The sequence below is a fragment of the Anneissia japonica genome, unplaced genomic scaffold (assembly GCF_011630105.1).
Source record: "Anneissia japonica isolate Jap-2015-1 unplaced genomic scaffold, ASM1163010v1 scaffold376_len1572418_cov194, whole genome shotgun sequence".
Lineage (NCBI taxonomy): Eukaryota > Metazoa > Echinodermata > Crinoidea > Comatulida > Comatulidae > Anneissia > Anneissia japonica.
In genome coordinates this window covers 1-13,446 of record NW_022741166.1, presented here as the reverse complement: position 1 = coordinate 13,446, position 13,446 = coordinate 1, and the positions used below count along the sequence as shown (strand labels likewise).

Here is a 13,446-nt window from a genome sequence, read left to right as displayed (position 1 = left end):
CTAGCTATAATTGAGTGGTTCACGTCAAACTTTTAACTAGTTAAGTGGATGTATATCTAGATAAAAGTTCGACGTGAACCCAGCTATTGTGTAGGTTCCAGATCCAAAGCATTTCTTTGATTAAGCAATCTAACTTGGATTTGCACTTAGATAAAACCTTGAAATAATTAACAGTTTCAGTAGCACTAATATCATGATCTTTTAAATGTTGTCCTATGTTACCTTTACTGTGTTCATCAATGCGTTGATAAAGGTGTCGACAAGTGTAGCCGACGGTAGCTTGCATTTCAAGCCACATTGAAATTTATAAACAACGCATTGTTCATTAACAATCTTAGGTTTACTTTCTTTCGATTTCAAGATTTCACCTATCTTCCTGCTAGTGAATATAGGCATAATTTCATTATTAATCTTACAGCTAAACTGTTTAAGTTGTTTAGATACGGTGTTGGAACAAGTTTGATCTTTAAATGGTAGAACAATTCTGATGGGTTGCTCGATAGCTTCTTGACTAGTAGTAATAATATTATTGTTAGATGTATTAACAATAGATTGTTTAAAATCATTAATGATACTACTGATTAATTCCGCTGGGTAATTTAATCTATCAAACATAGTTGCAATATCATTAACTTCTTCAAGAAATAATTCATTGGTTGATGATAATTTGTAAGCTCTATTAAGCATAGTGTGTAAATTCATTACTTACTTCCTGTCACTACTTGGTATTTTTGTTTTTTGCTATGGTATTTTTGTTTTTTGTTTTTTCAATTTATTTGATCTTGAGAATGGTTCCATGATGGACCCGAAACGTCGATCTTTCTTGTCATTAAATTTTGTTTTGAAACAATAATAATACCGGTAATAATAATAATGGTAGACTTATATAGCGCATATTGTTAAGCCCTCTATGTGCTTCACATTATCATAACACCCTGGTCATTGGATGCCTATGGAACACAAGCTCAAGCTCCCTGGGTGAGTATTCCATAACGTTGCAGCAGCTACATCAGCGCATTTTGGTATTTAACCCTACCAGGTACCCACTTATACAACATATAAAACATAAAATTTAACACTAACACTATATTTTTACAAAAATTATAGAAGTAAACTATGGGATACTCTATTTAAAAACTCCAGAGCCCTAAAACTATGGGGAAAATAACATGATGTTAAGGGGAAAATAACACAAAAGATATTCCTCTCAAGTCCAAATATTATTATTATTATTATTATTATTATTATTATTATTATTATTATTATTTCTTTATTCTTCTTTGCATCATGTACACAATGATGAGATTTACAGAATTTATTCAAAACAGTACGCAACATAAAAATCTTTAGAAACAGATACATCAAATTACATTGCACATCATGACAAATATTATAAGCAACAATAAGAGAAAGAAAATAAAGTATAAAATAATACTCCGATTGCGTTTGCGTCAGGAGAAATAATATGAATAGTGTAGTGTTTTTGCTCTAACCTGATGTGTCATTGTACTGAATGTTCAGTATGTTCCCAAATACTTGCAAAAAAAAAAAACAACTTGAAAGTGATTCGGTGGGAATCCAACCCAAGTATGCCAACAACATTGATAGGCAAACAAAAGAATGTTGTGTTTCCCTCCACGACTGATGGAAATTTTTTTTTAAATCAGGTCGGTGTTTTTTTTTTTTTTTTGTTCTTCCTTTCACTCAAAGTACAAATTCGAGAAAAAGCATGTCTGAAATTAACATTTAAAACATATAAAATCTAACAATGACATGTATTTTTACAAATCAGACCATAGATGCTTTCGCAAAATTGTTAAAATAGAGGCATAATTTTGAAACCAAGTCCTTGACAACGCATGCACACAACATCGGATCACTCCACTTTCTACCCATAACAAGAATGCTCACTTGATTAGAAATTTTGCATAGTCATAGTATGATTTTGGATTATTGCTCGACCTGACTGGGTGTGATCATGTGGCTCCGATACACAAATTATTTTATGTTTTGCAGCAAATAAAATATTTTCTTATTGATATATTTTTGTTGAATTTATTTCAATATATATTTGGTTAGTAGTTATTCCGACATTACTTTGAATATTTTTCTTCGCTAAGCTTGCCATCGATTGACCGTGTGTGATCATGTGGCTCCGATACACAAATTATTTTACGTTTTGAAGCAAATCAAATATTTTCTTAGATATATTTTTAAAAATTTATTTCAATACATATTTGGTTAGTAGTTATTCCGACATTACTTTGAATATTTTTCTTCGCTAAGCTTGCCATCGATTGGCGTGTCTAAGCCTTAATTTAACTAGCCCTAGTCCAGTCATGAGTTTAGAATGCATTATCAGGCCTATCATATTTCAGGTAGTTAAAAAAAAGGTGTAGTTCTACCAGTTGTTCAATGACTGCTTGAGGGATAGCATTTGCATTACACCAGAATACATAAGTTAAACTTCCTTCTCTGGTTTTATTTTCCCCTCATCTGGTTTTTTTTTTAATAATAAAATTCAAAATAAATGAACGAATGCATAAAAGGATAAATAAACAAATAAATGCAACTGTCTTCCAAAGGGTGTTTCGGGATATAATAACCTGAGAAATTTTAAACATGCTTGTAAAAATCATCTCAAACTGACTGCTTTTAATCTGAAATCATCCCATTAATGTTTTAATTTGTTGTTGTTTGTATTTTATATTAGTAAGGACCCCTCTGGGAATAAAATTGCTTTACAACATTTTTTGTGGGCTTACTTTGGTTCCACTGTTTTTCATGTTTTTTGTTCGACATTGTAATCGAATGAACTTTTCTCCTGTTTGTTTAGGCTTTTTATCTGTTTTAATATTTTTTTTGTTTCTGTATCTTTTATCACTGTATTTTATCTGTATGTATGTTTATTGGAACCAAATAAATTCAAATCAAATCAAAATAAAAAAAATAAATAAGCAACTGAATGAATGTAAAACAAATGGAAATATGGGCAGAATATACATTTTATGGCAATAATATTTAACAATTCTTGTCTTTCTTCTTGTAATTTAAAAGACAGGAATTAAGAAGCAAGAAATATAAAATTCTAGTCCATGTACCCTGCATGATTTGAACCCAATAGAGTTGGAAGACAAGCATCTAACCACCAAGCAATAGCCTGCCCCTTAGTGCACAAACAAGTTACAATTACATAGTTCTAATTTACAGAAAGACACTTAAGAGTTGTAACTGACATGGATTTTGAAGAAAGGCACATTCAGCAAGAGAGGAAACAAAGAAGACACATGAAACCAAATTTTTGAACATTCAAAAACTCAAATTTGTTGCTACATACCTTCATCAATCTCAGAACCTCTACGTTCTTTCAATCTACCCATGAACTTCATGTTGTTGATAATGAGGCATATCCCACGTGGCATACTGGCCATTTTATATCTTGCCATTAGGCCTGATTCTAGTGAATAAAATATTATACTTTTTATACATTGTATTATGATATGTCTGCCTGTAGGTATAGGAGGATTTCAGTGTGAATCACACCAAGCATAACCTAAAGTCAGAAGACTTGTTTCTAGTGGGATCCTTCTTGGGGTGAATTGGGCAGTACACCGGGAGACAATCCCCTACTCTTTTCTAAAGAGTACCGTGTGCTTTAACATGCACATGGGCCATATAGCACACAGGACCAACAGCTTAAACGTCTCTTCCGAAAGACGGGGACATTATATAACTCATATTTCAGCCCTCCAGTTGAAACACAAGGAGAGCAGCGATGGGAATTAAACTGGGGAAGTAGTGATCTCCACGGTTCAGCACAATACACATCTTATATATATATATATATATATATAGTCATATTGGTCCACGTGTGTTCAAATAATAAAACAGAAAATATGACAGAAAATAATGATGAGGAAACGTTGAGTTAGACAGTAGAACACAATATAATTTATTCAGGGAACGAATATTTCGTCTTGTCCTCAAGACTTCATCAGCGTAACTGACTAGCTTTAACACTGGCCAACCATTTTGTGCTATTTACAGAATAGTGTACAAAACTATTTTGATGTACAGGAGACAATTAGTTTTATGTCGTTTTCAAAGAACCGGGTGATTCATGACAGGTTTCATACACTAACAGGGGTCATGTGCAGTATTCCATATCTGCTCATTTCACCCAGCTCAGCCAGTCTGATGATTTTTTACTCCAAATTTTGTAATCTGTCCTCTTACAATTTTTTTTACTTCAGTTTAAACTTGAAATGTTAGATTGGGTTGATAATAGTTATAACATTACCTTCAGTATTTATAGAAGACACTACATTTTTTTCTTCTTGTTTGTTAACTGCTGCCACAGGAAAGTTTTGTACTTGTTTACTGCAAACATCCTTGTAGTCTAAACAAATATTGAAAACATAAAATGACAATTATATTTATGCTGATAATAACGATACTGTTTGAAGGTTTGCATGGCGAAGTAATAATATATTAATGCTTGAGTACACCATTGTACTGAAAAGAACTGTTGTTTGTTGAGAATGTCTGGACGTTTTTCGACTGAGTTGCCTCTATCATCTTCAGGAGAATAATATCTGGTATGGTATATCTGATATTATTCTCCTGAAGAAAACTGAAGCAACTCAATCGAAATATGTCAAGACATTCTCTACAACAACAGTTGTTTTCAGAACTACCTACTGTATGTGGTACCTACATTAATATAATATTGATGATAATAATTAAAACAGAACTGGAAAATTACAGCACAAGGAATCTTCCCTTAAGACACATCTGACCCAAAACAGAAACATATGGCACAAAAAAGTAGAGGGTGCTACTGTACAGTATGTCAAACGACAATGCAGTGTACTGATGATAAATATAATGACAGAAGGCCAGTTGAAGTTTTCAAGTACGTTTATCAAATATTATCAAATTTGTCTCCACATAAATCAGAGAACACCCAAAATCAATACATGATACAGTACAATAAGTTTAAAATTTTGAAAAAAATCAATAGATAATGTAGATGTTAAGAAAAAAGAACTGAGACAACTTCCCAAGACACAGCAGCATTTTAATATTGGGGCTGTATGCAAGTTGGGGCTGTATGCAAGTCGAGTCGGATACGACTGTGCCATAACAGATTTTGCTCATCATCAACCTCAACAGGCGCTTCTCTCGGGTGCTATTTGTGATGAGGAAAAACATAAAGTACCTTACCAATAACACCCCTCCCATGTACGATATGTGAAGAGGGCAAAAATACGACATTGTCCAGTAAAACCACTCCCAGATACCAATTTGTGAAGATGGTAGACATAAAAGTTATTGTTCAATAAATCTTCTCCCAGGTTCCAATTTATGATCAGGACTAAAGTAAATGATGTCACCTTTGACCTTGATTCCTTTTATAGCACTCAACACTCCCTCCCAGCTCCCAGGTTCCAATTTGTTTTGAGGGCAAAAATAAAATCCTGAAAAGGAGTTTCTTTTTAAATTTACAAATATCATATTTACATATAACATTATACAATATAAAAATTGAGAGTTAGCTAGCATAGCAGATTTGGTCCAGCAAGTTCTCAAAGGTTGATGGTTCAAACCTCTCACTATAGTGTATTTTGCTTGCGCCCTTGGACAAGAAAGTGAAGTTTGACTGTCTCTATCCACCTAGGAGGTTAAATGGGTACCTGTTTTAACTGTGTATTTACAGTACACATTCAGTACTCTCTCTTATTAGGGAGCTTTTGATTTGTTTGAAAATGTAAACGCTAGAACGGAATCACTTATGCGTGACCATCCTATCGGTTGTCCTACATTCTCTGCATACAGATTTTTCCAAATTGCATCCTAGAATCTACATGACGAGGAGAACTTAACGTTCTTGCATGCACAGAAGACTTTTAGTGATGCCACTACTGTACGTTCTACGTCCTACCATCGCCTTGTAATCGAATGCTCCCTATTAATGCTGCTACTGTTCAGAAGGAAATGGAAATCTGAAAATTCACCTTTTTCCAACATGATGGCTATATCATCCCGTCCCACTAGTCGAGACCGTAATCCACTACAAAGTTTTTCAAACTGCTGTTCTTCTTTAGTTATTTCCTGAAATTTTTGCAACATCCCATGGGCATCACATACTTCATCTGTATCCCTAGCTGACAACCCGAGTGCAAAGCCTAACATCTTCCATTCGTCTCCTCCTAGGCTTTCAGCAACATGACTAATATAATGATCTAGAAATTGGTTATTAATATGTTATTACTCTAATAATCAAAGTGAACATCATAATAATTGTAAGCTTCATCAAATACTTATTTCTTCAGTCAGGACCACCTGTGAGTTTTAATGTAGTTTATTATAAAGCAGCTTTACTGTAAGTAGTCAACATTTTTTAAGAGTATAAGATGACAAATCTTGATTACTGAAGATGAAAAAATATTTGATATTACAGTAAACCTGGATTAAGATTCAATATCACTTTTCAAAAACTGAAATAGCAGTGAGTTACATATCAAGCTATCAAAATTTTGTAAAAAAATTTAGTTCCATACTGTATGATTGCCATAGATTCCTAGCTTTTTACCTGTTATCTTTTTAGTTTTCTTAGTATTAGGATAATTCAAGATTATAGAGGCAACATTATTGTATTATACTATATCATTTTTAGTATTTTAACACTGTCAGATATTGCAGTGGAGGTTCTTTTCAACCTATGTTATCTTGTCTATTGGTTTAGAATTAAAATACAGTATTTTTATTATTTGACATTACATCAAATTTAGGTAATGTAAATGCAGGAAATGTTAATGCAATGTGAAGTATTGTTAATGACTGGTAAACAATGAATATGCATAAGTTGATTGTGTTAATTGTGCACTGTATCCAGCTGTAGCTGGATTTGTGAGGATCAATGAATGAATATTAATGAGCTGAAGTTATGTGCATATTAATTAGTTAAAAGTAAGTGGCACTCTGTGATAAGTCAATACTAATGAAGTGTGACCATATGTTAATGTGTTAACCGAAGAATGGGGTGTGTTAACTAAATAAAGGGGGAAGGTAATCTCTAGGCAGTAGATTGGTACACCTCTTGGAGATAATGGTTAATGGTATGTGGCCTTACAATCCAGAAATAGCTTATGGAATGGAGGCTTGGTGTTATTTTATATAACAGAAACTGGGAATTTACAGTAAGTGAGAAATGATTAAGTAACTTGGAATTTTACTTACCTGAGTTCAAATTAACAATGATAATGAATTTATGATAGTTATTACTGTAATCATTACCGATTATATAGTTGTATGGTATAGAGCCCAGTTGGGTTTTACATTTTTTAGTTCCCGACTGACTGGGGACCAGGATTAGACAATGGTCGTGTGAAAAATAGTGAAGCAACCAAGGTGGTTTATTGAGATGGTACTGATGTTACATAATATAAGGTGCTCAGGAACTGATATACAGTATTTGATTTCAACTCGTAAAGACAAGCCTAAGCTGAGCTGATTTGACGGCGGCAAATAAAATTGGATGCTGTCTAGTATTGTACTAAGTTCATTACCTCTTTTAGTTTAGAAATATTGTATCTGAACATTTTATTTTATGACTGCCATTTAATTAAATATGTTGAAATCTTCACATTATATCTTGATATGTGTTTAGTTTGCCATGTGTACATAGTACTTAACTGTTTCCTCTCTTTGAACACATGCATTACCACGCAACATCTACAGCGCGTGTGACAAACTCATTTATTGAACTAATTTGCTGCCATGGTGGGGTGCATCCATGTATTATGGTAGAAAGAAACATGGTAGACTTCAGTATGGGAATTGGATCAAAGAGTTTACAGAAGATAAAATGTACTGCTTGGCAAGTAATAGACGAAATGAACCAATTACCGTAGTCTAAACTTACCTGGCCTATTCACATGGTGATATGGAGCCTGATCGACTCTCAGACTTTTGAAGCTATTATCCAAAGTGTTTATTCTATTTCCACTACTGGTGTGTGAGCTGTTTCTCGATATATGGTTCCCTTTCTCTGTACCTATTTCTTGATAGCCTGATGTGACTATTGGTCACATTAGCAAAAAAGGAAAAAATAGTTACCGGTAAATTAAATTTTTTTTAAATAAATAAAAATAGTTCATGCATTAGCCTACAAGCAATTACAAACTGTGGCAAATTGTTTTCACCTTTTGCACACAAACCAAAACAATAATATTAAAGCAAACCAGGCTCTCTCAATGTTATTTTCCTATTCCCAATTGTGCACTAATTTTTCATTAGTGCAGAGTAAGAATAGGAAAATAACATTGAGAGTTGCCAGTGATGATACCATGATTGACTTATAAAGCCTATTAGCATATTTTTTTTGTATATTTCTAAGCTTAGAACAATTGCATGCATGCCTATTGCTCTTGTGAGTTTGAAGGGCTGAAGTAAATTTTTGATTTAACACTGAGGACATTTACACAAACTTAGATGTTCCTTAGTGAAAATTGACATTTTCTAGAGTACTTATAAAAAGATTCATGCAATTTTTTTTTTAAATTATGCTCCGTATATAATTTTGGGAATCCTCCGAGGAATGGCAACAACCATTATAGTCACCGAGTGTTTTCATAATATCACTACCAAGAGTCTGTAGCAAATATTATGGAAACTCGTGTAGATTTTTTTTCAATGAGAACTATAATAATCAAGAGTAATACAGTTTGCCCTCCAAAATCAATTGTAGACCAATTCCAGGGTGATCCCAGGGCTTGGTTGCCAATTAGAGTAACTTTATGTTAAAAGATTGAAGATTGTTATTTAGTACACATTGAAGAAGTGGATTTGAGCTATAGAGAGGTCTTGGAATTAGAGGGGTTCTGAATCAGAGGGTGAACTGTACTAGGTAATGTAGTTAATTTTAGAACTGAATTTCAACTTACCTTTAAACTCCTCTAATTTTTTAAGAAGATCCTCTCTTTCCAAATAGTCAGCAACTTGAAACAGAAATTCAATCTTTTGCGGTGAGATTACTGTGAGTTTTTCCAACTCAATCATCAATTTTATAGGTTCATTTAATCTTTCTATTGTCCTAGCAGGTATGTAGTGTTTTAATAATGGTTTTAGTGATTCCAATTCTTTTCTTCCAATGTCAGAAGCAAAATCAAGTATCATAGACCTATGAAAAAAAACCAGTTATTTTATTTTTGGCACTAGAGATGTGGAAATTACAGTGAAGTACTGTACCCTAAATTTGACATTAAATTTTACATGTTGCAAAAGTTGTAAGCACAGTATATTTAGCTGGTTGATGAAGTACACTAGGAATTATTTAACGTTTTTCAAAGTGTGGTGCCCACTAGTAAGATGAATGGAGTATGAATCAGGGGGATCTGGATTCAAATTTAGGGGGTATAAGTCGGAATGTTTCCCAAAAATCTCAAAAAGGAAGGAGGTCCGGCTTCTAATCTTCTTATTGTTAAAAAAATCAGCTCACGGGTCACGAAAAGGTAGGTTTGGTTTTTTTTTTTTAATTTTTTTTTTTTCATATTTTTTCTTTTTGCCCATAGATATTATATATTTTCTGTCAAAAATTGCACCCCCCAACCTTACCCAGGCCATGCCCAAAACCATGTCTCCAATGTACCTACAGTACACCCGCTTCTTACCCAATACACTGCATGTTAACAGACGATGATGATGACGACGATGATTAAAAAGTTAAAAAACATTGTATTCTCAGAAATATCAATTTTTATATGACTTTTATAGTAATTAGAAATATACAAGTATAAATAACTTTTAGCTTAAATCAATAAGAAATAATAAAACTATAAACAGGGTCTGTGATTTAGGTGAGGGATTTATTTATGGATTAAATTTATGTTTGGTAGATAATTAATGCATACAGAATATTATATTTGAGGTATTTTATTGCGTATTAAACATTAAAAAACGAAACAGCAGTCAAAAAGAATATTGCCTAAAAACATTATTCAGATACAAAAATCAAGAAAATGACTTTAAAAAAACAAGCAAACAAATTTAGATTAAAATAATTAATGTTACCTGTATGATGAAATTTTTTTTTCCTGTATTCCTCTCTTCTTTTGTTGTAAATCTAAACATTGTTCAACATCACGCTGAAGATCAAAACGCTCTATCAAGCCAAGTAGCTCAATAAGTACTTCCAATTTTGATTTCGAAAGGAATCCCCTTCTCTCTAGTTTTTCCAGTAAATCCAGACCTCTGTTAACTTTCTCCAACTCACCATGTCTAAGACCAATGTTTTTATCCAGACACAAGTACTTCAGAGCTAAAATATCATGCTCTACCAGATTCCTATCAATGCTTAGTAATATTTTTCTAAAACTGAATTCATCTATTTCCTTGCTAGTAGTAGTACCCTGCTCTTGAATTCCAAATGTAGTACAGCCGTGCGATGAAGGTTGAATTCCAAATTTAGTACCGCTTGATACAACATGTGCATCTATTTCTGCCATTTTGGTAAACTGTAAAAATAAAAGACATGAAATTTTTTTGATGACCATTGTCGTATGGCTGGAGTCAATGTAAAGGCTATAAAATTTTTCAGACAAGGTGATGATATGGGGTAATTTACTCAATACTTTTGTTCAGGATCCTTGTCCATGAGCATACCTCTTGATTGAGGTTATTGTTCAGATTGCATTAGTCACTGGTCTTATTATATACCGCATACATAGATTCCAGGCATCTGATTGGTTAAAAAGCGGGTAATAACTTCAACTATCACTCCTATGATGTAGGTGAATGATGTTCCCAGGAAGAAAAAAGTACTATGTTTAATGATAATTTTTTTTCCTTATCGCGATGTAATCTCTAGGCCCCACATCACTGTGTAATTTTGACAAGCATGCACGGATGGTAAAGGCGACTGCAATCTCTACTAAGAGAGTGATCGGCTCTTTAACAGCCTAGGCAGTAGGCTTACAGTATGCTTAAGCCTACTTGTTTGGTCTCTTTTCATTACTTTTTTTAGGCCTCATAGAATCTATGTATTGAGGTATATATAAAACAAATTGACTAACTCTAGATTAGGGGATGTGGGGACCGTAGTCTATTTTCCAAAGGGCCGAAGCCCTATGGAAGATAATAAGCTACGTTCTCCACATTACCTTGGGGGCAATAGATTTCACCATTCCCCTCATGAGCAGTCAATAATTGTATATTATTTTCTACTAATATACATATTCTCATTGGTCTAATTGGCCGATAGTGTCCTATAAAAGGGCTAATCTGTGTAATAGTATACAAATAATGAATGTTTATGAGCGTAATGGGAAGAATATTTTCGTGAGTAGAAAGATTGACTGTTCCATTTGATGAGGCAAAGCCGAGTTGAAAGGAACCAATAACAAATGAAAATATTCTTTCCATTGCGGGAATAAAAAACATTCATTATTTGTTTTTATACCATACTTAAAATAGATTCTTGTCATTTGATATTCCTAAACTAATTCCTCCATGATTATACTTTATGAAAAAAATCTACCCTTTTCTAAATACTGTAAAACAGTCCAGCGTCTCTTTAACCAATCAAAGGACTGTATTAAGTTGAAGTCATATCGTAACCTAGGCACCGTGCAATGGGCAAAAACAGATGAAAAGAAAATGCACAAATGGATCCATAGTGATGAAATGGATTAAATAACCAAATTCACATGATACGAAATCCACCAATCAAATGACATGCATCTATTTAGATGTGTTTATAGTATCATGTGCACATCTCTATTTTTCATCAGTTTCAAGGGATATTCTACAGTAGTCCAGATTGCTGAAATCCAGTTTTTCAAATGCCAGATTGAATTGCCAACTTCATTTTGCAGAAACCTAGTTCGCTGAATGCCACATTGCTGACTCAAAAAGTTGTGAAACTCAGTTTGTCGAAAATTTAAATTAGTTATTTTTTTATGTTTAAAGTAGAACATGTAGGTAGAAATTAAAACATACAGTATTAATATTTCTTTGTAATGTAATCATACCCAGTATATAATTTAATCACTTGTTAGTTGGTTTTTTCTTCTTACACTGTTACTTTTTTATGATTTTTCCCCTTTGGATGATGACAGTGTATCAGACCTTTAATAATCATGGAAGGAACCTTATCAGGCCTCTCTATTTTGAATTCTTTGATCCGCCACTGAAACACTTCAATTGTATCGTCGATAGCAACGAGAATGAGGGGACACGAAACTAGGCCTATCACTTTCTGTCGCAATGGAAATCAAACATTTTGTCTAAATTTGAGTAAGCATCCGTTAGGCATACAGCTCAGCCTCCCGACTGGCTTTACCAAAAACCCAAAGCGGTTATGATTCTTGGTTGACAGGAGTCAACCAAGTGTCTTAGACAGTTACCTAGTGGGTTGACATTTTGCAAACTGGAATTTTTGAGTTTGCAAATTGGCCAATGGCAAACTAGATTTCGGAAACGTAGACTCAGCAAACTGGATTTCGGCAAAACTGGTCGGATACCATTTCAAGAGATCCTTTTATGATTGAGAGTACACACATGCTTTCTTTAATTAATCACCAGATTTCACAATAATAATTATTATCACTTTAGCTATAGGCCTAGGCCTATTTTGATCTCACTGTGTTAAGGACACTGCCCACCACCGCCAAAATAAAAATAAAAATTGATCATGCCATTGTACTTCAGGGCCAGCCCTACCTAGGCCTCGTTGGGATGCCCCACATGTAGGCTAATAGTACCTAATTGACACAAGCAAACTATACTAGGCCTATAGGCTAGGGCCTAGAATTCGATCCAACTCGGCCACAAGTCAACTCGGCCACAAGTCAACTCGGCCACAAGTCAACTCGGCCACAAGTCAACTCGGCCACAAGTCAACTCGGCCACAAGTCAACTCGGCCACAAGTCAACTCGGCCACAAGTCAACTCGGCCACAAGTCAACTCGGCCACAAGTCAACTCGGCCACAAGTCAACTCGGCCACAAGTCAACTCGGCCACAAGTCAACTCGGCCACAAGTCAACTCGGCCACAAGTCAACTCGGCCACAAGTCAACTCGGCCACAAGTCAACTCGGCCACAAGTCAACTCGGCCACAAGTCAACTCGGCCACAAGTCAACTCGGCCACAAGTCAACTCGGCCACAAGTCAACTCGGCCACAAGTCAACTCGGCCACAAGTCAACTCGGCCACAAGTCAACTCGGCCACAAGTCAACTCGGCCACAAAAAGTTTGGCTACAGTCAACTCGGCCACAAGTCAACTCGGCCACAAGTCATCTCGGCCACAAATCAACTCGGCCACAAGTCATTTACTGGTACTACATTGTACTAATTGTTGTTATTATTGCTCTTATTAATGTTGTCATTGTTGTTATTAATATTGTTTTTATTACCGTTAGTTTTAATATTAATTATTAGTCTT

The 13,446-nt window shown here is 34.3% G+C and overlaps 1 protein-coding gene across 2 annotated transcripts in view; it reads right to left on the bottom strand.

Annotated features, from left to right (window-relative positions):
• The window catches only part of LOC117118629 (caspase-8-like), a 14,361-nt gene extending 2,752 nt beyond the window's left edge, over window positions 1-11,609 (bottom strand). Inside the window, exons 1-7 of one of the 2 annotated variants that reach the window (XM_033263276.1) lie at window positions 11,540-11,609; window positions 10,075-10,517; window positions 8,949-9,184; window positions 7,928-8,083; window positions 6,018-6,245; window positions 4,301-4,399; window positions 3,338-3,457 (exon numbers count right to left, since the gene is read on the bottom strand). In XM_033263276.1, coding sequence (XP_033119167.1) covers window positions 3,338-3,457; window positions 4,301-4,399; window positions 6,018-6,245; window positions 7,928-8,083; window positions 8,949-9,184; window positions 10,075-10,508 — 1,273 coding nt within the window. In that variant the 5' untranslated portion in view covers window positions 10,509-10,517; window positions 11,540-11,609. Of the gene's footprint in view, window positions 1-3,337; window positions 3,458-4,300; window positions 4,400-6,017; window positions 6,246-7,927; window positions 8,084-8,948; window positions 9,185-10,074; window positions 11,129-11,539 lie in introns of those variants that run through there. The other variant, XM_033263275.1, reaches the window with a different exon arrangement.
• Between the last annotated feature and the right edge of the window lie 1,837 nt (window positions 11,610-13,446).